The sequence below is a fragment of the Typopeltis vanoorti genome, chromosome 7 (assembly GCF_054136105.1).
Source record: "Typopeltis vanoorti isolate ZY-2024b chromosome 7, IOZ_Tvanoo_1.0, whole genome shotgun sequence".
In the NCBI taxonomy this organism is placed as follows: domain Eukaryota; kingdom Metazoa; phylum Arthropoda; class Arachnida; order Uropygi; family Thelyphonidae; genus Typopeltis; species Typopeltis vanoorti.
In genome coordinates this window covers 60,780,236-60,807,030 of record NC_143555.1, presented here as the reverse complement: position 1 = coordinate 60,807,030, position 26,795 = coordinate 60,780,236, and the positions used below count along the sequence as shown (strand labels likewise).

The 26,795-nt window shown below is 39.2% G+C and overlaps 1 protein-coding gene across 2 annotated transcripts in view; it reads left to right on the top strand.

Annotated features, from left to right (window-relative positions):
* mesh (sushi domain containing 2 mesh) overlaps positions 1 to 26,795 on the top strand; it is a 373,145-nt gene that overhangs the window by 282,835 nt on the left and 63,515 nt on the right. For both annotated transcript variants that reach the window (XM_090395295.1, XM_090395296.1), the window contains exon 19: positions 36 to 212. In XM_090395295.1, coding sequence (XP_090251421.1) covers positions 36 to 212 — 177 coding nt within the window. The remainder of the gene's footprint in view (positions 1 to 35; positions 213 to 26,795) is intronic.

Sequence of the window (26,795 nt, the reverse complement as noted above, 5' to 3'; positions counted from 1 at the left end):
TATTAATTTTCATCTTTCTCCTTTTTTAACTGTAGTGGTGCGATGTCCAGACTTGACAAGACCTTTGCACGGAAGAAAAAGTGAAATTCGTTATTATATTGGCACTGTGGTGCGATTCTCCTGTGATGATGGGTATCGCCTGGTAGGATATGAGTTTCGTCGCTGCAGATCAACTGGACTCTGGAGCTGGGGTATGGAGGCTGAATGTGTCAGTAAGTAATTAATATGAACTTCTATTTTATATGTACAAATAAAATTATGTAAATTTTATTTTGCTATCTGATAATCGGATATGTGGCTGGTGAGAGAGGGGGGGGGGAGTGCGTGCGTGTGCAAGATGCAGGCAATGGGAGGAAATAAATGAAATAGATATATCAATAACTGACCTAGTTGCTCCAGAAATGGGAAATGAATATCAGAAGATGAGTAGTGTGATAGGAGAGAATGAAGAAAAAAATATGAATGAGAAAATAATAGTCGATAGTGTGGAAGGCATGAGTGACTGTGAAAGTTTCGGAGATGGTTTTGTTGGGAGAGTGAATTTCGATTTAGAATGACTGACTTGCAGAGGGAGATAGATGGGCTGAAAGAGGAGGTGGAATGTCTTGCGAATGAGATGAGAAGTATGAAAGATGAGATGAGAAGAATGGAAGAGATAAATGCAAGGTGAATCAGAGTAGGAGAAAGGGAGAGTTTTGGGAAGGATAGGAGAAGAGAGCATTTTGGGAATGATAGAAGAGGAGAGAATGGAAACAGCAGGAGAGAGGGAATGAGAAAGAGGTATGAGAATGCTAGAGAGGAGAGAATGGAAACAGCAGGAGAGAGGGAATGAGAGAGAGGTATGGGAATGCTAGAAGAGGAGAGAATGGAAACATTAGGAGAAAGAGGTATGGGAATGCTAGAAGGGAGAATAGAAACAGTAGGAGAGAAGGAATGAGAGAGAGGTATGGGAATGCTAGAAGAGGAGAGAATAGGAGTAGTAGAGGAGATGGAATGAGAGAGAGAGAGAGATGTATGGGAATGATAGAGGAGAGAATGGAAATAGTAGAAGAGAGGGAATGAAAGAGAGTTATGGGATTAATACAAGAGGAGAGAATAGGATAAGTGGAAGAGAGAGAATGAGAGAGAGTTATGGGAGTGATGGAGGAGGAGAAAATGAAAACAGTAGGAGAGAGGGAATGGTGAGAGGTGTAATGTATGGTGACTCATTGATCCGTGGTGTGCAAGATAGGATGTGTAAGGAGTGTTTGCCTGTAGGAACAATAGAGAATGTGGCTATGTCAATTAAGAGTGGTGAAAGGATGGATGAGATGATTGTGATGGTGGGCACAAATGACTTGAGAGGTAGTGTAAATCAGGCGGCGAGAGATCTGAGATTCTTGCTTGAAGTTGTGCAAAAGAAAACAGAGAGGAAAGATTGTGTGTGTGTTTCCCAGGTGTGATAGTGACAAGCTGAGCAAAAGAGCAGCAATACTGAATCACATAATAGCCAGAATGTGTGAGAAGAGAAGGGGTTGGAATAAGTGGATGCTTAGAGGGCGTTTGAAGAGAAGGGAACTGTATGCTAGAGACTGCTTGCATTTGAATGAGGGAAGGACGAAGGCATCTGGAAAGATTGTTGTTTTCTGAACGAATCAGTGTGTCAATTCAGGGAAACGAGAATTCCCAGGGTGGATGGCAGCAGAGATGGCTTCTTGTGGGAATGGGTGCTTGGGTGAAGGGGGACAATGTTAGGAAACATTGAGTCCAGGGGGGGATCGAGAGGAGACAATGATAGGTATAGAAGCAGTGACTTTCTATGCTCTTTACCATGCATGGGCAACCTTTCTTAGTTTGGGGGCCAAATTATCATTCTGTCTCCGAGTCAAGGGCCGGACAAAATTATTAAATAAAATAAATTAATATTAAATGAATTAAAACAAGTTGCTACTTCATATTTCATTTATTTATAATATAATGCTTTGGTATAAAGCTCTACATGAATTTTATAATATAATGAACGACATAACAATTTAAGGTGAAGATTGGCCTTGTACTTCAACTACGAGATTATCAATACTGACGTTAATATTACTTAAGGATAATTGCATAGAATTTTCAAGGTTTTCGTCCATTATTCTCGTCCGAATTTTTGATTTATTGTATTTCATCCTCGAAAAAAAGATTCAGTTCGTTTAGGTATCCAGTGACATCTACAAGGAATGCTAAATCACACACCCACTCATCATGTTTTACTTGGTTAATTGTGTTTCCTTTTATGTCCATAAAATCTGCAATATCTTGTCTCAGTCATAAAATCGTTTTAACATTTTACCTTTACTCAACTACCTCACTTCACAATAATAAGACACATCTTCATAATCTGAAAATAGGTCTGCCTATTTTCAGATTATTCTTACTTTCAGATTTCAGTCTGCAGTGATTAAGTGCATGTGACTTAATAAAGTTAATACTGGCTACTACAACTTCCATAACATTTGTGAATTTAATCGATTTTGCACACAGATTTAGTTGGTGGTTAATGCAGTGAAAATTTGTTAAGTTTTCTGGATGGATGTGTAGTTCTATTGCTCTTTCATGAACTATTCCAATAAATCCCTTCTGTGCACCAACCATTGCAGGGGCTACATCAGTGCATATGCCAGATAGTGAACTCCATTTAAGCCCAAATCTCTCAAAAACTGTGTTGACTGTTTTTAAATATATCTTCATCGGTAGTTGTTCCTTTTAATGGCCGAAGTGCCAATAATTCTTCTGTGATGTTGAAATCCGCATTAACTCCTCGAATAAATATTGCTAGTTGTGCTGTATCGGAGGCATCAGTGCTGTCATCATTTGGGGTGTTGGCTGTTTAGGTAGGTGACAAAAGCATCCAAAGTGTCTTGTCCATGGGGGCCATATGGAAAACACATCATCTACATAGCATAACCACCGTGTGGCTTGTATGTAGCTGTGGTAAGTACTTTGTTTTCAAAGTGTTCCATGTAAAAATTTGCTAACGGGGAAGAGAGGGAATGGTTAGTTTCGATGTCACCTCCTTATTTACCAATATACCACTTATAGACACTCTTGATTTAATCAAGTCTAAATTTCCCCCAGATATTTTTGAATTATATCAATTTACCATGAATGCAGGTTACTTTACATGGGATGGGGGGAATTCTACAAACAGATTAATGGTACTGCTATGGGTTCCCCCCCTCTCTCCCCCGTTAGCAAATTTTTACATGGAACACTTTGAAAACAAAGTACTTACCACAGCTACATACAAGCCACAAGTGTGGTTACGCTATGTAGATGATGTGTTTGCCATCTGGCCCCATGGACAAGACACTTTGGATGCTTTTGTCACCTACCTAAACAGCCAACACCCCAAAATTCACTTCACAGTAGAAAAAGAATCAAATAACTGTTTACCATTTCTTGACACATTAGTCACCCACCTTTCAGATGGTGCACTATCTTTTTCTATTTACAGAAAGCCTACACACACACAGGAAGATACCTACATAAACAATCACATCATCATCCAGTCCAACAGTACGGCATTTTAAAAACACTTACACACAGAGCCAGAGCCATTTGTTCTAACGATACAGCTCTGACCACTGAACTCCAATACTTGCGCCATACGTTCTTAGCCAACGGCTACAATCCCTACAAAATAGATAAAATACTACATAGGCCCATTACTCTGCCCTCCCCTAATACACAAGAATACAACATGACCATTTCTATTCCCTATATCAGAGGTACATCGGAAAAGATAGCCAAAGTATTGTTGAAACATGGCCTTCGCACCACTTTCAAACCTCATGTCAAGCTGGCAACTCTGATCCGCTCGCCTAAGGATAAACTTCACCCTTTAGCACAACCAAGAGTGTATGAAGTTCTGTGTGACTGTGATTTGGCCTATTATGGGCAAACAGGAAAATCAGTGAACATCCGCCTGGAAGAACATGAAAGATACATTCGCTACTATTACTATGGCAAGTTGGGACTGGCAGACCACGCTTTGGACACTCCTTCACACAGGATTAGATGGAGGAAAACGAATGTGCTATTTAGGAGTCGTTATAGATCTGAAAGATTATTTTTTGAGTCAGCAATGGCTTTGAAGAATTCTCCCAACCTTTAAGAGGGTGCCAAAAATAGGACTTTAGATCTTTTGTCTTTTTGCGATTATATTGTTTCACTCACTCACTGTCGCGTTTACATGTGTGTTGTGCTCTGATGATGCTGAGTTGAAAATCAGCGAAATATAAGCGTCAATAAAACATCTTTGTTGTTAAAAGTGTTTGTGGTGTTGTTAATACCGTGAAAAATAAGTCATGAATCAATGCAGGCACTGAAGAAAGCACATCACCAATGCAAGTACCGAGCTGGCACGTTGTAACACATTCACAGACACCACTAGTCAAAGTGAGAAAGAGACCTTGGTTGGAGAAAACATAGTGTGTTTTGTGCAAGTCATATGACGTCAGCTTAATGTGAGTTAGTAGAACACACCATGTTTTCTCCCACCATGAATCAGATAAACTTCGCTGAAATAGATTAGGGCCGGATCAAAAGAAGTAGAGGGCTGGATCTGGCCTGCGGGCAGGTGGTTGCCCATATTTGCTCTATACTAATGCCAGGAGTATCCGAAATAAAGGAAATTAATTGGTGGCGCTCATAGCATTAACCTGGCCAAAGATTATTGGAATCTCTGAGATGTGGTTGACGGAGGATGATATAATAACTGGAATTGAAGTGGCAGGGTACAGCATTTTTCGGCAGGATAGGAAAGGAAAACATGGTGGTGGAGTACTGCTTATGATAAGTAATGACTTATGTGCTCTTAGAATAGAGGCTTTGGAATGAAAGCATATGGTGTGAGGTAGAAGTGGCCAAGACAGGATATTTATTGGGGTGTTGCTATAAGCCAGGGAGCACAGAGGGTGGGGACCAGGAGATGTTTAGGCAGTTGAGCTTGGCAAGTGCAAGAAGAATGATTGTGATGGGAGATTTTAACTACAGCAGTATAAGCTGGGAAGAGAAAAATGCAAGTAGTAAGAAGGGGATAGAATTTCTGGAATTCTTGAGGGACAAATGTCTTCGGCAGCATGTGATGAAGGGAACAAGAGGTTCAAGAGTTTTGGATTTAGTCATGGCATTAGAAGAGCTGATAATAAGTGAGATGACATTTCTCCCACCAGCTGGAGAGAGTGACCATGTGGTTTTGACTTGGACCTGACATGCAGGTGTATCAAAGAAAAGGGAACGTATGTGAAATTATAAGGCAGGTGATTATAGTAGTCTTGGGTATCAACTAGAGGGAGTTCCATAGAGGGCAGAATTGGAAGGCCAGGATATCATTAGTGCTTGGGAAATTGTATAAGAATATTTGTTAGCAGCAATAGTAAGCTGTATTCTACAGGTGAAGGAGCAGACACAATTTGGTGTAAAGTGGATGACAAATGATATCAAACAGGAACTGCAGTTGAAAAAGAGATTACGGAAGATATACAAGGAGAGAGGGTGGAGGACAGATGCACGAAGAATATAAGGCACAGGCCAGGAGAGTGACCAGAATAGTGAGGAAGGCAAAATTGGAATATGAGAAGAGATTGGCACTAAGATCCAAAGAAAATCCTAGGGAATTTTTTAGCTATGTGGCCAGTAGGCGGAGAAACAATTGTGGAAGAATGACATTACAGGATAAAAATGGGAATAGAGTGACTGATGCAGAGGACATAGTGGAGTTGTTCAATGAGCACTTTATTGTAGTATTTCATCCTGGAGGAGGTTTTAATACTAGAGGGATAGGGGGCAGGATCAGGGTTTAGAAGTGCAAGAGGAGAGTGTGTTCCAAATACGCTGTTGGACTGGATGGTATTTCACCATGGGTTTTGAGAGAATGTGCTAAAGAACTAACAGCACCTTCGACCTGGCTTTTCAATGAAAGTCTGGCTAAAGGAAAGGTACCCAGGGAATGGAAGGAAGGTAAGATAGTGCTGCTGCATAAGCGCGGTAGCAGACTGGAAGTGTCTAATTATAGGCGCCTGTTTGTGTGTCATCAGTAGTTGTTAAGGTCTTGGAGAAATTAGTGAGGGACTATATACAGTGTTGGGTAGATGAGGGAAATGTTATCTGTTAGAATCAACATGGATTTTTTAAGGGGCGCTCTTGCTTTAGTAATATGTTTGTCTTTTATAATAAAGTGACAAGAGCAGTTGATGAGGGAAAGGCGTGTACTGCCATTTTTTTGGATTTTGCAAAGGCGTTTGACAGGGTGCAACATGTTAAGCTGATATTTAAGTTGCAGCACATGGGTTTAAATGCAGGTTAGTCAAATGGATTCAGGATTGGCTAATTGATAGGTATCAGAGAGTTGTGTATGATGGGGAAATATCAAGGAAGCAGAAGGTTACAAGTGGAGTTCTACAGGGCTCAGTACTAGGACCTATATTGTTTAATCTTTATATCAATGACATAGCCAGTGAATTGCAGGGGGATATTCAGTTGTTTGCAGATGATGTGAAGTTGGGAAGGGTTATCAGTAATAGTGCAGATGTGGTAGCCCTGCAAGATGATTTAAATAAACTAGACAGATGGGCAAATAAATGGAGTTATCGGTTCAATGCAGCAAAATGTAAAGTCTTGAGGTTTGGCATCCATTGATGGGAGGATGCATACTTGATTGGAGGACCTGCACTGGAGGAGGTAGGGGAGATAAGAGATCTGGGGGTGATGATTGATAGAAAACTGAAATTCAGGAAGCATATTGCAAAGGTGGTGAGGGTAACTCAGAGGATTGCTGCAATACCGAGAAGGATGCTGACCTGCAGAGATAAAAGAGTTATCATTCCATTGTATAAGGCCCTGATCAGACCACACTTAGACTATTGTTCTCAGGTTTGGTCCCCAGGATTTGAAGGGGATGAATTGACTGTGGAAAGGGTACAGAGGTGGATAAAAAAGATGGTTTCAGGACTGTACGATATGAGTTATGAGGATCGACTGAGGGAACATGGACTGCAGAGTTTGGTGGATAGAAGGAGAGGTGATATGATCGAGACTTTTAAACTGTTAAGAGGCAGTTACAGGGTGGACATTGGAGAGTTCTTTCACTTGGTGGAACTGCGGGAAGGAGCGATGACAAGGGCCCATCCCTGGAAGTTACGAAAGGAGGCTGTGCGCAAGAGGGTGAGGAGTGGTTTCTTTGCGTGGAGAGTGGTTGAACCTTGGAATGCATTGCCTGTGAGAGTGGTTGAAGTGGAGTTGGTTAATGGTTTCAAGGAGTGGTATGATAGACTTTGTATTTCCTAAAAATGACTCCCACGATGAGTCTTTTGACTCCATGGAGGCCTGTATAATAATAATAATAATAATTTGTTCCATGCACCTTCTCATGAACATTCTGTTTCTGCCTTATGTCACTTCTATAGGCATGTTTATTTTCTGTACTGGATATAATTATTCCTCTATTTTCTTCTAAGAAATTAAGAATATGAGCACCTATTAATCAACATCAATATACCTTTCCAGCTTCAAATCTACTGAACCAACTTCTCTCTCTCTATTGTTTTGTCTATTATCTCTCAATCTGCTTTTAGAACAGTCTCTCTCTCTCTCTCTCTCTCTCTCTCTCTCTCTCTCTCTCTCTCTCTCTCTCTCTCTCTGTGTTCTGTCTGTGTGTGTGTCTCTCTCCCTCTGTCTGTCTTCCATACAAACTAAAACCTCCAGGTGTTCAAGAAACACACCACACCATTAGATTCCTGCTTTTCTTATGACATCTTAGCCGCACATGACACTGATTTACTATATGTTTGCAGCCTTTCATGGGTGGTAGGAGTTGGTATTAAAAAACATCTCATTTTTCAATAAGAAATTAATACTTTCCTATATTTCAGCAATGTTACATTGCCATCATCAGGGATTACAAAAAACAATGATATGTGCACATAGGAACTAACAATGGGCAAATGAGGCAAAAGAAAGGCAACCAAATTTGGACCTAGAGTCCATTTAGGACTCTCCCAGTGGTTTTGGCTGTTGGGCTGAAGATCAGAGGATTAATGCTTCCCAAATTTGGAGCAGTCTCATGCACCAAATTTGTTGAGGTTTGGAAAGTTTTACAGGACTGAAGCATATTCGAGGAACAGCCTTTCAAATTTGTATTTTCTGATATAATAGAGTGGCCTTCTTTCAGCATATCCAGTGGTGGATGTTCAAAGCATGGTCAGCAAGTCCTGAGTGACTGTATTGTAGAACCAGATGTAGTCCTTGTATTCAGAAATTCTGATATTGGTTGTCCTTTCTGTTTGGCTGTAATAGGATAGTTTGCAACTGCAAAGCACCTGGTAGGTCAAGAGATTGTGGCTGGTCTTTGGTGGAGAAGATCCGTTTCTGCCAGTATGCCATGGCAGTATTCCACATTTCCATGGCTTTATGTGTGTCAAATAATTCAATGGTTCCCTTGGTTTGTTTTTCCTAGTAGAGGTGGTATTATGTTATAAGGTATGTTTTACTCATCAAAATTGAGATCCCTATTGTGTTTGAGTAACATCATTGTTCAGCATCATTATTTAGGAGTTTAATATGGCACATTTTCATCCCTGGAAGTTACAAAAGGAAGCTATGAGCAATAGGGTGAGGAGTGGTTTCTTTGCATGGAGGGTAGTTGAACTGTGGAATGCATTGCCTGATAGAGTGATGAGAGCAAGAATGGTCAATGAGTTTAAGGAGTGGTATGATAGACTTTATGTTTCCTAGGAAGGTCCTCCCACAATGATGATAATAATAATAATTTTGTAATGTGTGTGTGTGTGTGTGTGTGTGTGATTTATTTGGAAGTAAGGTTGAGAGATTTATGAATAGAAACTGTTAAGGGTGGGGAAGTTTTCAGAAAGGTATGTTGCATCAAAAGCTAGATAGTGGAGTGGCAAATGATAGTAAACAAATGGTATAAAAATGTACCATTTTTATACCATTTGTTTGTAAAATATACATGCAAGGTATATTCAGCCTTGTATCTATAATAAATAATTATATGTTATTAAATAGGAATGCAGTTGTTGGTGTTGGGTTCTCTGAAAAACTTGGTATTTAGACTATTTATTTCTTAGTCTTTGTGTTACTGATGTGGTGAATGGATTGCTGAAAGATATGCATTCGTCTGTAGGTGTTTTAATGATGCAGAGAGTTATTAGAAGTGATGCTAATATAGTGGCCCTTCAGGAGTATTTGAATCTGCTAGAAAAGTGGGTAGATGAGTGGAATATTGATATAATGTGAACAAGTATAACATTTTCAACTTTGGGATATAGAGATGGAAGGTTGTCTGTGCTAATTGTAGACTTCATTTTCAAGACAATTACAGGTACTCCATGAGTTACAACTAAATTTTTCTTAAGAAAATATCATTTAAAATTATGGTATTACAAAAATATCGTGAAATTTTCATTTTGACCTATACGTTGAATTATGTGCACACATATAACATGCTATAGGAGCATGATTCATGCATCTTTAGGATTATTACACACATCAAGTGGTAATAAATAATTCATTTTTTCCTAATCAGTAACCAATTTAAAAATATTTCACCCTCACCACAAACACACACCAATAATAAACGTTTTGTATCTCACAGAAATAAAGCGTGCAAGCATACAATTTATCTATAGCGACACTGCTCAACGAGCAGTGTCAGATTCACTTGTTGCGTACAGTGACAAGTGTAAACGAATGTCGGCAAGTCTAGCTCCAATTGGCTGAATGTGATAATTCTGCCGCGCTGTTAGATCGCAGTACATTTGTTTCGTGTAACAATAATTGAAAAAATATAATTCTTTTCATATTTTCAACAGTGACACTTGTCATAATTCAGCCTTGTATCTTATTTTATTCTGTTAAAATAACATATATTTATTATATAATAAATATATGCTATTTTATTCTGTTAAAATAACATATATTTATTATATAATAAATATATGCTAATTTAACTGGATAAAATAAGATTTACCAAAAATATTTCACCCTCACCACGAACACGCACCAATAATAAAAGTTTCGTATCTCACAGAAATAATGCACACAAGCATGCAATTTATCTGTAGCAACATTGCTCTCTGAGCAGTGTCAGATTCACTTGTTACATGTGGTGACAAGTGCAAACAAACATCAGCGAATTTAGCTGCAATTGGCCGAATGTGATAATTCCGACACTGCATTAGATCGCAGTGCATTTATTTCGTAATCTACAGCATTAATCGAACAATTCCAATTACTAACTATTCAATCAATGTCGAAACATAAGCTATAACCTTTAACATGTTGTATTGCATTTATATAATGTTGTAAGCATTGTTATTATTTATAAACACAAACAAAATTTAATTTTTTAATTTTTTCCTTGGGGGTACTGCAGTGTCTTAGTGCTTATGTACCGCCACTGCCTACCTCCCTACGAGACCGGCTAACTCACCGTTCATCGAAAGAGACCATATAATAATAATGAAGGTCCTCATGCCACTGAGAAGAACTGAACCCATCTAACCAAAGCATTTTGTCTATACTGACAGAGCTACAGAGGCTCCACCAGTTGTCATGCCTTCTCTTAAACTCATTTGCACTAGATGCACTCACTACTTCAACAGGCAAACTGTTTCACTCACTTACAGTTCTGTGAGAGGAACATCTAGCTCTCACTTCTGTCATCTCCCCCATCTTCTTTCATATAATGAAAAATATCATAAGCCAATATCCTATAACATCCTCTCAGAGATTTATATACCTCTGTTATATCACCTCTCTTTCTCCTGTTTGTTATTGTCTGTATTCACGGACTTCCAATCTGTTGTCATAATCTACATTCAGTAACCCCATTATCATCTTTGTAACTCTTCTGTGCAGCCTTTTCATAGCTTCTTTATCCCCTCTGAATCCAGGAGGCAAAATCTGCATTCACATTTGCACACGTACCCCTACCTTCAAGCATTGCTTTCCATTCACCAGTCACTCTGCATGCAAAGAACCTGCTCCTCACTCCCTTGCTCACACCCTCCTTATGCAGCTTCCACGGATGGCCTATTGCTCTACCCTTGTCTCCCTCTACTCTATGAACAATCTCTTCCAATCTGGTAACAGCTCTTCATCAACTTGTACATCTCAATCATATCCCCTCTCCTTCTATTCACAAAACTCTGCAAGTTGCATTCTCCCAAGCTGCCCACATTCCATAGACCTGAAACTAATAACTTAGGGAACATTATCAGATAGGTTCATCCCCTTGAAAACCAGCTGACCAAATCTGCATACAGTAGCTGATATGCAGCCTGAGCCAGGGAACCATAACCTTTTTGCTTCTGCATGTCAAGGTCTTCCACGTTGTTGACATAATCTGTCAACAAATGTAAGTTTCTGTCTGCTATCACTTCTAGATCTCTCTCTCTCATCTCTCCCACCTTTTTCTACATCCTAACCTTGCATACTCACAGAGCCTATTGAGATCATCATGCAAGGCCACATCTATTCAGCTCCTGATAGTTCTTCCCAACTTGGCATCATTGACAAACAGCTGTATATCTCTAGCTAAGCCTGTCCCAATATCATTAGCATAAAAGTTAATGATATTGGGACAGGTTCACCAGTCCCTTATCCACCCCATCCATTTCAGTTTAGTTGTCATATGGCAATCTGTCAAAGGCATTTGCTAGATTGCCATCTGATTGCCAAGTCCTACTGCTTGTTGACATGAAATTTGCCTAATTCCTCACATATTTGCTGCTCACTCACCATCAGTCCCTCCTTCATACTCTCTACATTCCAGCTTCTTGTAATGCCACCTTCACAAGGATGAAATACCCTAATAAATTACACATTGAATACTTCAGCTATATCTTTTACATTAGTTACAATCTAATATTTGTCATCTTTTTTCCCACATATCAAAAGACTTAGTAAGATTTTTCGTACATGATCGGCTGATTTCTGCCCATATTGCATTTTTGCTATCTTTATCAACTGAGTCATCTTCCTGGCCTACTATTTGTTCTCTTCATACAACTTATAATTATAAGCATTCATCTTGTGTTTCCTCCACAGTGAGTTCTTCTTCCTGATTTCATGTTTAATCGCTTCATTCATCCATTTTACTCCTACTTTATTTAGCTCTTTTTTACCTGCAGAATACACTCAAGCATTTTTTCTGTTAAATAGCTCTTGATCAATGCCCAAGCAGATATCTGCCTTTTTTCAACTCAACTCGGCTTTCCGTGCCATAGCACTCAGTTGTCTGCTAAGTTTTTCATATCAATTGTAAAGAAGATTAGACAATCACATCCTGTCATGATATGATCAGAACCACTATTCTCAACCTTTGTGTGCCCGACATTACATATTGTGTAATATAGTTGTCCCTTAAGAACTCAAGATTTCATTATAGTCAAATAAGCCAAGCAAATAAGAAAAGGGTGATCATTATGGGTGATTTTAATTATGGCAATATAGACTGGAATGAAGAGATAGCAACTGGAAGTAAAGAAAATGAGTTTCTTGAGTTTTTGAGGGATAACTACCTCAGACAGTATGTAACAGAGGGCACAAGAGGATTAAGGGTCTTGGATTTGGTCATCTCATCGGAGGATGTAATTATCAATGAGGTATCAAATCATCCACCAATTGGTGAAAGTGACCATGAGGTGATTACTTGGGTGGTTGCCAGCAGTGCAAGGACCCCTGTGAAAAAAGGGTATATGTGGAACTACAAGGGGGGTGATTATGAAGAGCTCAGGAGACAGCTTGCAGGTGTAGCATGGAATGAGGAGTTAGCTGGAAAACAGATCAATGCAGCTTGGGGGATTTTCAAAAAATATTTAGTGGATGCAATGTCTAAATGTATACCACGGGTGAGAAGGTTAAATAAGTTAGGTGTGAGATGGATGAATAAAGAGATTAAGCATGCAATACAGAGAAAAAGGGCATTGTGGAGGCAGCATAAGAGAAGTGGAAGTAACCAATTTCATGAGTTCTACAAAGACCAGGAAAGGAGAGTGACTTGGTTGGTGAGAGTAGCTAAAGAGAGGTATGAACAGCAGTTAGCTAATGAAGCTAAAAAGAATCCTAGGGAGTTCTTTCGATATGTAGCCAGCAAAAGAAAGAATGATTATGGAAGGATGACATTGATTGGAGGAAATGGTATAAAGACAGCTGTTGCAGAATGTGTGGTGGAGATACTTAATGAGCAGTTCATAAAGATCTTTCAATCTTGTGAATGTGACTTCATGGAGAGATTAAGAGCAGTTGATGATGGGGAGGAGAGACTGACTGTAAGTGAGCAAGAGGTGTTTGGGGAGTTGAGTAAACTAGATGTAAATAAGGCTGTGGGACTTGATAATATATCACCGCGTATTCTGAAGGAATGTGCCAGAGAGTTGACACCTGCCTTGACATATTTTTTTAATACGAGTCTTGCACTCGGTCAAGTTCCGAAGGAGTGGAAGAAGGGCAAGATTGTGCCACTTCATAAAGGAGGTGATCGAACTCAAGCATCAAACTATAGGCCTATCTGTGTGTCGGGTGTTGTGGTTAAGTTGTTGGAGAAGCTTGTGAGAACTAGAATCCAGAGTTGGGTTGACAACAATGGTATAATCTTTGATGGACAGCATGGATTTGCTAAAGGGAGGTCGTGTTTTAGTAATCTACTTACTTATTACAATAAAGTGACTGCTTCCTTGGACAGAGGAGAAGGATACACAGTAATATACTTGGATTTCGCAAAAGCTTTTGATAGAGTGCCTCATGATAAGTTGACAGTCAAACTAGAGCAGATGGGGTTGGATATTAGATTAGTGCATTGGATTGGAGACTGGCTATCTGATAGGTATCAACAAGTTGTGTATGGGGGTGCAATATCCAGGAAAAGGAAAGTCACTAGTGGAGTGCCTCAGGGATCTGTTTTAGGGCCATTACTATTTAATTTGTATATTAATGATATTGGCGAAGATTTGGATGGAGATATTCAGTTGTTTGCAGATGATGCAAAGTTGGGACGAACCATAAAGAGTAGTGAAGATGTTGTGGCCTTGCAAGAAGACTTGAATAAATTGATTGATTGGGCAAGCAAATGGGGATGTGAGTTCAATGTTGCAAAATGTAAGGTTTTAAAATTTGGAAAACAAAGATGGGATGCAGAATTTATGCTTGGTAAGAATATATTGTTGGAAGTAGAGGAAATAAGAGATCTGGGAGTGATAGTGGATAAGGATCTAAAATTTAGGGGTCACATCGCCAAAATTGTGAAGACAACACAAAGACTTCTGGGAATGATGAGGAGGACACTGACGTGTAGAAGTAGGGAGATTCTTGTTCCATTGTATAAGGCTTTGATTAGGCCACACATGGACTATTGTGCCCAGATTTGGTCACCTGGTTTTCAGAAGGATGAAGAGATGTTGGAAAGGGTCCAAAGGCGACTGACTAAGGTAGTTTCTGACCTCTGGAATGTCGAGTATGAGGAAAGATTGAAAAGATGTAATTTGCAGAGACTAGTGGAGAGAAGGAAGAGGGGAGATATGATAGAGACCTACAAGTTGGTAAGGGGTTGCTATAGGATCAATGGTGGAGAAGTTCTACAGCGAATAGTGGGAGATCAGGGGAGAACCAGAGGTCATCCCTGGAAACTGTATAAAGAGGGTGTGAGTAGGGGAGTGAGAGGCAGGTTTTTTTCGTGCAGAGTTGTGAATGATTGGAATGCCTTGCCTGAGAGTGTGGTGTCTGCAAGGAGTTTGAATGTGTTTAAGACCCGGTATGATGAGATGTGTGTGAGATAAAAGGACCTCCTAGATGAGTCTTTGACTCCATGAGGTCTTGTTTAATAATAATAATAATAATAATAATATTCCTTGATCTCTTCATTCCAGTCAATATTGTCATAATTATAATCGCCCATAATGATCAACTTTCTTTTCTCTTTTCACCAAGCTACGTTGTCTATATATTTGTTATCGTCTCTACCCTCAACATTTTCTAATCTATAGCAACACCCAATCAAATACAAGATACTACCCAACATTTGGGTAATTTGAGTAGCAAGTGCGAATGAACCAGTTGTAGTACGCTTTCTGCCACTATAAGGGATGAGCTTTGTGAATCAATATGCCAACAGCCAGAAAGATGAGACAATGTGTTCTTGGGTTACGTGCATTTGTGTAATGGCATATTTTAAGGAGCAGAGAATCTGCATCAAATTTTGCTTCAGCTTCAGAAAAACTGCTATGGAAATCTACAGAATGCTAAAGGAAGCGTTTGGTAATAATGCTATGAGCCAAAGCATTTTTTTTTTTTTTTGTAATAGTACAAATGCTTCAAGGACAGGCGAGCATCTGTCAACAACGAGTATTCTGGATGACTGTTAACAAGCACAACATCAAAAAACATTGCAAAAGTGCACAAGGCTATCCATGCAAATCATAGGCAAACCATCTATGATTCTTGTGAGATCATAGGACTATCGTACGGGCCTGTTCAATGCAATTTATCGGATGTTCCAAAGATGTTTCATATGTAAAATTTGTTACAAGGCTGCTGAGCAATGTTCAGACAGAACATTGTGTTGCTGTCTGCAAGGAGTTCAGAGATCAAACCAGAAATGAACCTAACCCAACTTCATCTCCAAGGTCATAACCCGATGAATCATGGGTTTACGGTTATTATCACAAGATAAAGCAGCATCAATGCAGTGGAATTTGCCAAATTCACCATGGTTGCAAAAAGTTTGTCAAGGTCACAGCAATGTCAAGTCAGTGTTGATCATCTTTTTTGATATCCAAGGCATTTTCCACAAGGAATTCCTTCCAACCCCCTGGTCAAACTGTCAATGTCAAGTTTTAATGTGATGTTTTGAAGTGGCTAACAGAGAGCGGTTGGCACAAATGCCCAGACAATTGGAAGAATGAGTGGATTCTCCACTATTGCAATGTGCTCATCCATGCATTACTCATTATTTGAAATTGCTGGCTTCCAAAAACACAACAGTTATTCCCTGTTTGCTTGACCTCGCCCCCTCTGCGACGTTTTCCTATTCTCCAAGATGAAATTCCAGCTGAAAGAATGTCATTCTGACACAAATGAGGAAATTCTTGCAAGAAACCTAGGAGGTGCTCAACACAGTCACTTTAGGACTTATAAGAATGCATGGAATAATGGAAAAACCACTGGCATCACTGCATACATGGGCAAGAGGACTACTTCAAAGGAGATGGTGGGAACTAAGAGTTAGAGAAAGCATTTTTTTTTCTCTTTATTTTGTTTTTTTATGATCAAATTCCCTGAACTTTTGAGAAGCATCTCATATTGCATCCTACCAACCTCTGCTTCCTCTGCTTCAAAACCACTGCCACTGTTTTCCTCTCTTTTTTTTTTTTTTTCAACTTTGTGTAAACATAATTCCCCCATTATGATCAGTAGTTAAAAGGCAGTTTGGACACTACTTTCTAGCTGTATTTTTTTAAGGAAATTACAACATGGACTAATATATTAACTAAAATAAATTTAATTAATACTCCCAATATTACAGCAAAGTCAAATTGCCATCATCAGGAAACAAAATATAACAAGATTTATATGGTTTGTAAGTGGTTGAAAGGTTGTCCTTTTTTAAAATTTTTGTACCTTGTAGTTGTAAACTGTCCTACTATGACCAAGCAGGCCTGGACAGCCAACATCAGAATTGCTGAAGATAGGATTATGTCCATTTCCATCACTACAGCCACTCAGCACTTGCTGATCATGCTTTGCACAACTGCTACAGAATATGCTGAAAGAAACCCGCTCTACTCCATCACAGCAAATATAAATACAAGAAACATTTCCTTGAATCTGCTTCTGTCTTAAGAAACTACCCATCAACAAATTAAGTAATGAAACTGTCCCAAATTTGAGAGGTTCTCATACTTTGCACTTCAGCCCATCCAAGGATGCACAGTTTATTCCACTAGAAAACACTATTTAGGACTTCAAGCCTACTCTCAGTTAACATGCTTCATTTTTATTACTTAGTGTAGTGCCTGTATTTACACATATCTTATTATATTTTGTTCCCTGATGATGGTAATTTGACTTTGTCAAAATATTGGAAATATGAATTAAATTCATTTTACTATAAGACTCTACTTTATAATTATAATGTGTATAGTCAAATTATAAGAAAGTGATATCAGATCTGACATCTAAACAGAAGATATTTCATTCAGGTCTTTACTTCATGCAGACAATGTTATACTACTAAATAAATCCTGTACACATCTTTGAGATTCTAAATAAATTGAATAACTGCCGTAAACAAATTTGTTATGAAATTTTAAATTAAAAAAAAAAACTGACTATGAAATAGCTAACATTACACAAGCAATGGTAGGAATAATGTCATTAAATAAAGTAACGTTGAAGCAGATAAGGCTATTAGGCCAATGTGTCATGCTTGTAAATTGATTGTGTTCTTTTGGCCAATTTGCCTGATTTGTGGGATGGAAAACCCAAGTTTCAGAAAGCAAAAACTCTTCCACCCTTGTATGAAACTGGCTAACTCACCTTTAGTTGAAGAGTCTGTATAAAGGTACTTCATGTCTTATATGTAATTAAAACCTATGTTTTTCCAACCAGAGGGCAACATGCTGATACTGATTGATCTGCAGAAGCTCTAGACAAAATTAACATTATTATGCACTATTATTATTACATAATGGCGTTATACAATAACATACTACATATGAGGTTGGGGTTGGATGTTAGATTGGTGCATTGGATTGGAGACTGGCTATCTGATAGGTATCAACAAGTTGTGTATTGGGCAGCAATATCCAGGAAAAGGAAAGTTACTAGTGGTGTACCTTAGAGGTCTGTTTTAGGGCCATTGCTGTTTAACTTGTATATTAATGATATTGGTGAAGATTTGGATGGAGATATTCAGTTGTTTGCAGATGATGCAAAGTTGGGACGAACCATGAAGAGTAGAGAAGATGCTGTGGCCTTACAAGAAGACTTGAATAAATTGAGTGATTGGGCACAGGAATAGGGATGTGAGTTCATTGTTGCAAAATGTAAGGTTTTAAAATTTGGAAGAAAAAAAAAAAAGGGATGCAGAATTTATGCTTGGTAAGGATATATTGTCGAAGGTGGAGGAAATAAGAGATCTGGGGGTGATAGTGGATAAGGATCTGATATCCTTATCCACTATTGGGGACATATAGCCAAAATTGTGAAGACAACACAAAGGCGTCTGGGAATGATGCAGAGGACACTGACTTGTAGGGAAGTGGGGAGATTTTGTTCCATTGTATAAGGTTTTGATTAGGCCACACATGGACTATTGTGCCCAGATATGGTCACCTGGTTTTCAGAAGGATGAAGAGGTATTGGAAAGGGTCCAGAGGGGCCTGACTAAGGTGGTTTCTAACCTCTGGAATGTCGAGTATGAGGAAAGATTGAGAAGATGCAACTTGCAGAGTCTGGTGGACAGGAGGAAGGGGGGGGGAGATATGATAGAGATCTCCAAGTTAGTAAGGGGTTGTTACAGGATCAATGCTGGAGAGATTCTACAGAAAATAGTGGGAGATATGATGAGCTATGTGTATGATAAAAGGACCTCCCAGATGAGTCTTTGACACCATAGGGTCTTGCATGATAATAATAATATTCTACTAAAATATTATCGTTACTGCTGTGTCTTCTATATTTTAACATACCAACTATAAGCAAATACGTTTTCGTAAATATTTAGAGGGTATTTTCAGAATAATATCTTTTTTTTTACCAGATGAGTTACGAGCAGGAAGAACAGAGGTTACATCAACTTATAAATGACGCTTTGACAGACGAGGAGCCATTTAGCGGAGATGATGATAGTGAAATTGATTTAGAATTAGTCAGTAACCATGAGTCTGATACAGAACAAGACTGCGAGGAAGAATCCACAGAGAATCCACTAATATTGATTAAAAAGATATGACATTATATGACACGACATTATTTGGGTTGGTCTGTGGGACCCAACCTTACCACTTTTGTTACATTTTCCCACCTCATCAGTGCCAGGTTAGCCAAATAAATGTAAAGAGAAATCCCCAGGAATCTTTTAGAGTTCAATGCAGTGCACAGCTGAGCAGTGTAACACAAAAGATGTGTAGTTCATATATAGAGTAAACTTGAAGGGTAGTTGGAATGGTTTAAAAGAGATGGCCTTTATTTGATTGGGTTTGGTATTGGACATTTGGAACAAATCCTGTTGAATGAGAGAGAGAGAGAGAGAGAGAGAGAGAATGGTAAGATAAATTGAGCATGATTATAGGTCCATATCTTAGTTGATAAAGATAACGTCATTGTCCTTGGGTCAGATTGAGTTGGATTCAAATCTCATCTGGTATGTGGAGAATCTTTATAGTCTTTCAAATGAAGGTAAGTTATCTGGTCTCATGTACATGCTAGCAACCTTTTTCCCCCTAGTAACCAGAATTTTTTATTCCATAACACTATCACTGCCAGACAGAGAATACACAAAAGTAATAGACATCCATACAGATAAGATTAAATGCTCTATTATAGGTTTATATAAAACCAGTTACTTGAATATGATAGGCCATTTAGTATCCAATGCATTAAGGGGAAGACAAATGTGAAATTTGGTAACAGCAATGTAGAATGAATGGGTCAGGCAAATAAATGGATGAACAGCAAAACCAGCTGAACATTGCAAAATGTTTATGGAGAAGATATAAAATAGCAAGCAAATCACACTTTGGTAAAGGATAAAAACAAGATTGTACCTACTCTAGCTATAAATACTCTTACAACTTGAACAGCACATAAACCTTTAATCTAATAGTAAATCATTTACAGCTTTCAGCACACAAACCACATGTATAATGTGCATATAGCAACCTTAATGTTCAAAATGTCCCCTCCTTTTGCCCTCACACATGCCCAAAGTCTGGGAGGCCACCTATCAATGGTGGCATGCAGAATATCCAGCAGAAACAATACCAATGATTGCCCTAAATCCACCTTCAGGCTGGTGATGCTGGGGTGTCGTCTCTTGCATAGTAATCTCTCAAACTCCAACCATAATTTGAAGTCCAAGGGGACAGCTAGTCAGACACAATGTGCCTGACCACAACCATCAGACAGCTAGTCAGATGGTTGTGGTCACGCACATTCGACTCCAACCACTGTTGTGTGGTCCTCACCTTGTATGCAGGGCTGAGTCATTTTGGAAAGTCCACCGCCTGCTATGAAATAAGGTGTTGTTCAGGGTCCATGCCACAGGTTCCAGCACAGTGTCTTAATACACTTGTTTTGATCCCTTTCTTGCAGAAATGCAACTTGGATACTCCTGATATGTCACCCCTCCCCCACCAAACCATCACTGATGCATGATGATGACCTCGCTGAATTCTGGGTGCTATGGCACATGCTGTGTCACCATCCAGGACATATACCTGATCTTTTTGGCAGTTAAACAACTCTTGAATAGTGTAAATCTTCTCATCTATGAAGAGGATATCTCTGTGTTGTTCATGTACTGCTGGAGAAGTACCTTTGATTTTAGTAACCTCTTGCCACATAAGTTGTAGTAGTGTTAAGAAGTTTCCAGTAGAATGACAATAAGCTCTCACCTCCAGGTCATCAGTTAGTATTTGTGACATTCTTCTCTGCAAAACATTCATCTCTTACATCATTTTCTGCTTGCTCACAGGATTATGGCAGAGACGTGCCATCACAGCCCTCACAAGCTGTTGCATCCTAATGCATCATGATTGGCACCTGAACACCAAAGAATACCTGTTCTTTGGTGGTCAGATACCTCTTCTATATCGTTATAACTGTTAATAGTTCGATATACAAACATCCTATTGATCCTAAGTGTTTTTAGAATGTCAGAAATAACAGCTGGCTGCATTCCAACCTTGTGAAGTGCTATTTTAGCTATGCAGTTCTCATAATCACCCCACTGCACATTAACCCATACAGCTAGACAATCCTCTCTCTCTCTCTCTCTCTCTCTCTCTACGGATCATGTAAATGTTGGCTGCACACAGTGCCACTAATGGAACTGGGCTTGTGCAATTCTGTGGTTAGCACAGTCTTTACATGTTACAACATGTAAGTTGTGACAGTATTTATGGCAAGAGTGTGTAATGTGAGAGGTAATTGACCAGTCAGGTCAAGATAAAGGAGATCATTCTTCCTGTTGTGTTGCTCTGTGATTAGCAACAGGGAGTACAGCACTGATAGATGGTGATGATAGCAAAGAGACCACTGTGAAGGATGTAATGTAACAAGTGCTTATTATTACATTTCATACTGGTGAAATGCTCTGATCAGTAACCAGATACAAGGCAATACTACAGGAACTAGACATGAATAAACTAGAAATATATAAGGTGTTGAGTAGGCTAATAAGGCTATGGAATTTGATGATATATTAGTGAAACATGGCTGACGGAAGATGATATAGTTAGTGGGATAGAATGTGTAGGTTATAGTGTGTTTAGGAGGGACAGAGAGAATAAAATGGGGGGAGGGTTGTTATTGATGATAGCTGATGAACTGCAGCCAAGGAGAATTGAAGTTGTATCGCAGGATAGTGAAAAAAGCTCATTTGAGGCTATTTGGTGTGAGATTGAGACTGGCAGAACAAAATATACAGTTGGGTGCTGCTATAGACCAGGTGATGGAATAGATGGTGGAGATAGTATGCATAAATAAATTGATGAAATGAGTGGAAGGAGGGTAATTATTATGGGGGATTTCAACTATGGTAACATTGATTGGAAGGAGAAGAGGACACATGTGAGGAAGGAAATGGATTTTATTCAATTATTAAGAGATAACTATCTGAGACAGCATGTAATTGAAAATACTAGGGGTGTGAGAGTGCTTGACCTGGTAATAGCATCTGAGAATTTGACTGTAATGAATATAACCATGTTGCCACCTATTGGTGTGAGTGATCATACCTTGACCTGGGAGGTGGTTAAAGGTGTGGAATTTTCGATTAAGACAGGGTATATGTGGAATTACCGTGCTGGCAAGTATGACAAGCTTAGGAGATTGCTTGGATCAGTGCCATGGCATGTACGACTGCAAGGGCTGGATGTCGATAGAGCATGGGAAGTGGTCAAGAAGCATTTACAGGAGGTTATGGCTGATTGTATACCTAGGGTCCGAATAGTAAAACAAGTAGGGGTTAAATGGATGAATAACACCATTAAGCTTGAGCTGCAAAAAAAGAAACAACTGTGGAGGGAATTTAAAGAAAGGGGTGACCTGCAGGCACACGAACGGTATAAAGTGCAGGCCAGAAAGGTAACAAGTGTGGTAAAAAAGCAAAAGCGGATTATGAAAGGAAACTAGCTATGCAAGCTAAAGAGAATCCCAAATAGTTCTTTCAATATGCTGCAAGCAAAAAAAAAACTTTACACAGCAAAATGATTTTAAGGAATGACGATGGTAGGGAGATCACTTAATCAGTCGATATAGTGGAGTTACTGAGCAAGCACTTTGCAAAAGTATATCATCCAGATGGTGACATTGAAAAAATGAAGGAACCATTAGTTTATATGGGAATTGTGATGAATGAAGTAGAGGTGAATAGTCTATTACAGAACCTTAATGTGAATACATCTGTGGGATTGGATGGTATACCGGCACGGGTCTTGTGTGAAGCGGCTAAAGAATTATCAGTGCCCTTGACCATGTTGTTTAATCTGAGTCTTGTGTCTGGTTTAGTCCCGAAGGTGTGGAAAGAGGGGGAAAATAGTTCCACTACATAAAGGAGGATCCAAGACTACGGTTGCAAATTACTGACTGATCAGCATATCAGGAGTCGTTGTCAAGGTCTTGGAGAAAGTAGTCAAGGGAAAAATACAGGAATGGATTGATGAAAATGAGATACTGTACGGGGGGACAGCATGGCTTTGTGAAGGGTAGATCATGCCTCAGTAACTTGCTCAAGTTTTATAACACAGTGACGGCTGAACTGGATAAGGGTAATGGGTTTACAGTGATACTGCTGGACCTGGCTAAGGCATTTGACAGGATACCACATGGAATTCTAATCCGTAAACTACAACATATGGGAATGGATATAGGGTTGGTGAGATGGATAGGTGGGTGGTTGATGGAGAGATATCAGAGAGTAGTTTATTCAGGAGTAGAGTCCAAAAGACGGCCTGTGACTAGTGATGTGCCACAGGGTTCTGTTCTTGGACCACTGTGGTTTAATTTGTTCATTAACAATATAGGGAAGGATCTAAGAGGAACAGTTCATTTGTTTGCTGATGATGCAAAGTTGGGTAGGGCAATAGTGAATGCAGAAGATGTCAAAATCTCGCAGGACGACTTGGATAGATTGGAGCTAAGGAGAATGGATGTCAATTTAATGTGACAAAGTGTAAGGTTATGCATTTTGGGGTGAAAAGATTAGCAGCAGTATACCACATTGGTGGAACTGTACTCCAAGAGATTGATGAGGCCAAGGACTTCGAAGTGTTGGTGGATAGGAAGATGAAGTTTAGGGGGACACATTGCAAAAGTAGTTAAATCAGCTCATCAACTCACTTGGTTGTTGAAAAATACCTTGACGAGCAGAGACAAGCAAGTTATTGTACCTCTGTACTGAGCCTTGATAAGACCTCATCTCGACTACTGTGTCCAGATTTGGTCCTAGGTTCCTTCTTGATGGGGGAGGAGGTGGAGAGGATCCAGAGGCGAGTGACTAAGATGATAGCAGGTCTATGGAATGAACCATATGAGAACAGGTTGAAGATTTGTGGGTTCCAGAAATTAGTTGATATGTGGAAAAGGGGAGATATGATTGAGACATTCAAATTGCTGAAGGGTTTCTATAGGATTAGTATAAGGCAAGATATGATGGATACTGTGAGAATGTCGTATAGTTGTGTGGACAGGATGTTTAGGACCTCCCTCGATGAGTCTAAGGACTCCCTGGAGTCGCCCGTAATAATAATAGTTATTATGTCATGTTTTAGGAAATGTGTAAAGAATCGACTGTGTTCTTGAACTAGTTATTTAATGAGAGCTCTGCAACAGACAGGATCCCAAAGGAATGGAAGGAGGACAAAAGAATGCTGCTGCTGCTGCTGCTGCTACAGAAATCTTGTGCAAAAAGAGATGCTTCGATTTATAGATCAGAGTGTGTGCATGTGTGTGTGCGTGCATGCTGTTCTGATTAACATTTTAGAAAGATTAGTTATGAATATAGAATTGTGTTAATAGACCTATTATTTATAATTAGCTTGGGCTTTTTTAAAAGGCAGATATTGTTAGCAGTCTGCTTGCATTTTTATGACAAAGTTACAGATGTGCTAGCTAAGGAGGACCCATATACAATAATATGCTTGAAATTTTCTAAGGCATTTAACTGATGCTGCATGCAGTTAATATACAAGCAGGAGAGAGAGTGGGGAATGAATAATAGTAATGACATAGATGATGATTATTGATTGCATGAGCAATACCAGCATGTTGTGTAATAGTGGGCAAGGAATCAGTATGTATATGTATATATCAGAAAAGGAAGGTAACCAGTGGCATACTGTGGAGTTCTGGTTTTCTGCCACCGCTGGTCAACTTATCTGCTAATGATAATTTGTAAATCTGTGGAGCAAATTTGAAGGAAAGTTGGAATGGTTTAAAGTTGATGGACTGCATTTGAATGGGTTGGGCATTGCATTCTGAGAAGGCACAGAGTCAAGATAATGTAGCAAATGATCACAGAGTCTACTTGTGAAGCAGGATTCCACAACTAAATGGATTGTACGTCAGGAGAAAGATGGATATGAGGTTGAAGATGTGGTTGCAGCAGCAGCACAAGGTGATGAAATGCATAAAGGTGAAGATGAGACAGGCAGGAATGAAAATCAGAGTTAAGATCAGGGAAACGGGAGTGGTCAGTCCGAAGAGAGAAGTGTGATATAGCAACTAGAATAGAGAATGCTGGTGCTGGTAGAATGGCTTCAAGGACACACAGATTGTTATGTTTGTATACAAATGTAAGGAGAATTTGAAACAAGAGAGCTGAGTTTGTTGCATTGATTGAGTTAGTATGCCCAAGATAATTGGAATAAGTGAAACTTGGTTGTCTGAGGAGGATGTGATTTCAGGAATAGAAATAGAAGGATATATAATTTTCTGCAAGGATAGAAATGTGAAAAAGAGGAGGAGAAGAGTGCTTGTATCCATGGAATTGTTTAAATAAACAGGTTATCATATCTGATAGGATGCTGTTATAGGACAGGGAATGCAGAAAATACTAATTGTGAAATGTTTAGGAAAGTTAGTTGACCAATTAAAACAGTGATCCTGATGGGAGACTTTAATTACAGTAATATAGAATGGAATGAGGAGATAATATGGGAACAAGGAGAGCAAGTTTGTTGAATTTCTGAGTAGGAGTGAAATGGATGAACAGTGAAATCGAGCTAGCTGTGCTGGAAAAGAAAATGCTATGGAGGAGGTACAAGACAGTTGATGGTGATCAGATCCATGAAGAGTATAAAGTGCAGGCTAGAAAGGTGACTAGCATGGTAACGAAAGAAAAGGTGCAGTATGAGAGGAGATTGGTGGGTTAGGCCAAGGTTAACTCAAGGGAATATTTCTGTTATATGGCAAGTAAGAGAAAGAATAATTATGGCAGGTTGACACTGGTGGATAGTCTAACGGCAGCAGAATAACAGTTGCAAAGGATATAGTGGAATTATTGAACGAGCACTTTATCAGCGTAAAAGGCTGTGGGAATGGATGCCATATCACGTATTCATAAGGAATGTGAACCACAGTTGGCTATGCCCTTGACTTAGTTATTTAATGAAAGTCTTGCAGTGGGTAGGATTCAAAAGGAGTGGAAAGAAGTCAAAATAGTACCACACCACAAGCATGGTTCTAGGGCAGAAGGCTTCAATTATAGACCAGTCTGAATAACTGCAGTTGTGGTCAAGGTGTTGGATATTGGTTAGGAATAGAATACAGGATTGGGTTGATGGATAGCATTCTTTTTGATGGTCAGCATGGATTTTAAGAGTAGGTTCTGTTTTAGCAATTTACTTGCATTTTATGATAAGATAACAAGTGTGTTGAATAGATTACCACATGATAAGCTGCAGAGGATGGGAATGGATAGTATATATTAATAGTATATATTAATTAGATGGATCTTGGAGATTTGCTCTATGAATGATACCAGCAAGTTGTGTATGACAGAGCAGTCTCAGTAAAGGAGAAAAGATAACTACTGCTATGCCTCAGATTTCTGTTCTTGGGCCCTGCTATTTTACTTGTTTGTAAACGATATATCTTGTGACTGACTGGGGATCTTCAGTTGTTTTCTGATGATGCAAAGTTGGAAAGACTTATAACTAGCACTGTTGATGTTAATTCCCTTCAGGCAGATTTGAATACACTGATTACTTGGACAAAGGAGTGGAGATGCAGTTTTAATATCAATAAATGCAAGGTGTTGCATTTTGGAGTGCAGAAATATAAAGCTGTGTACTATATCGATGGTGCCACACTGCAGGAAGTGGATGAGATTAGAGATTTGGAAGTGATGGCTGACAGCAGACTGAAGTTTATAGAGCATATTGCTAGTGTTGCAAAGGGTGCACATCCTAGTGCTGCTATGATAAGAAGTACTGTAACATGCAAGGATAAGGAAGTGGTTGTGCCACTGTATAAGGCACTGGTCAGACTATTGTGCTCAGATCTGGTCACCTGGTTTTCAATGTGATGTG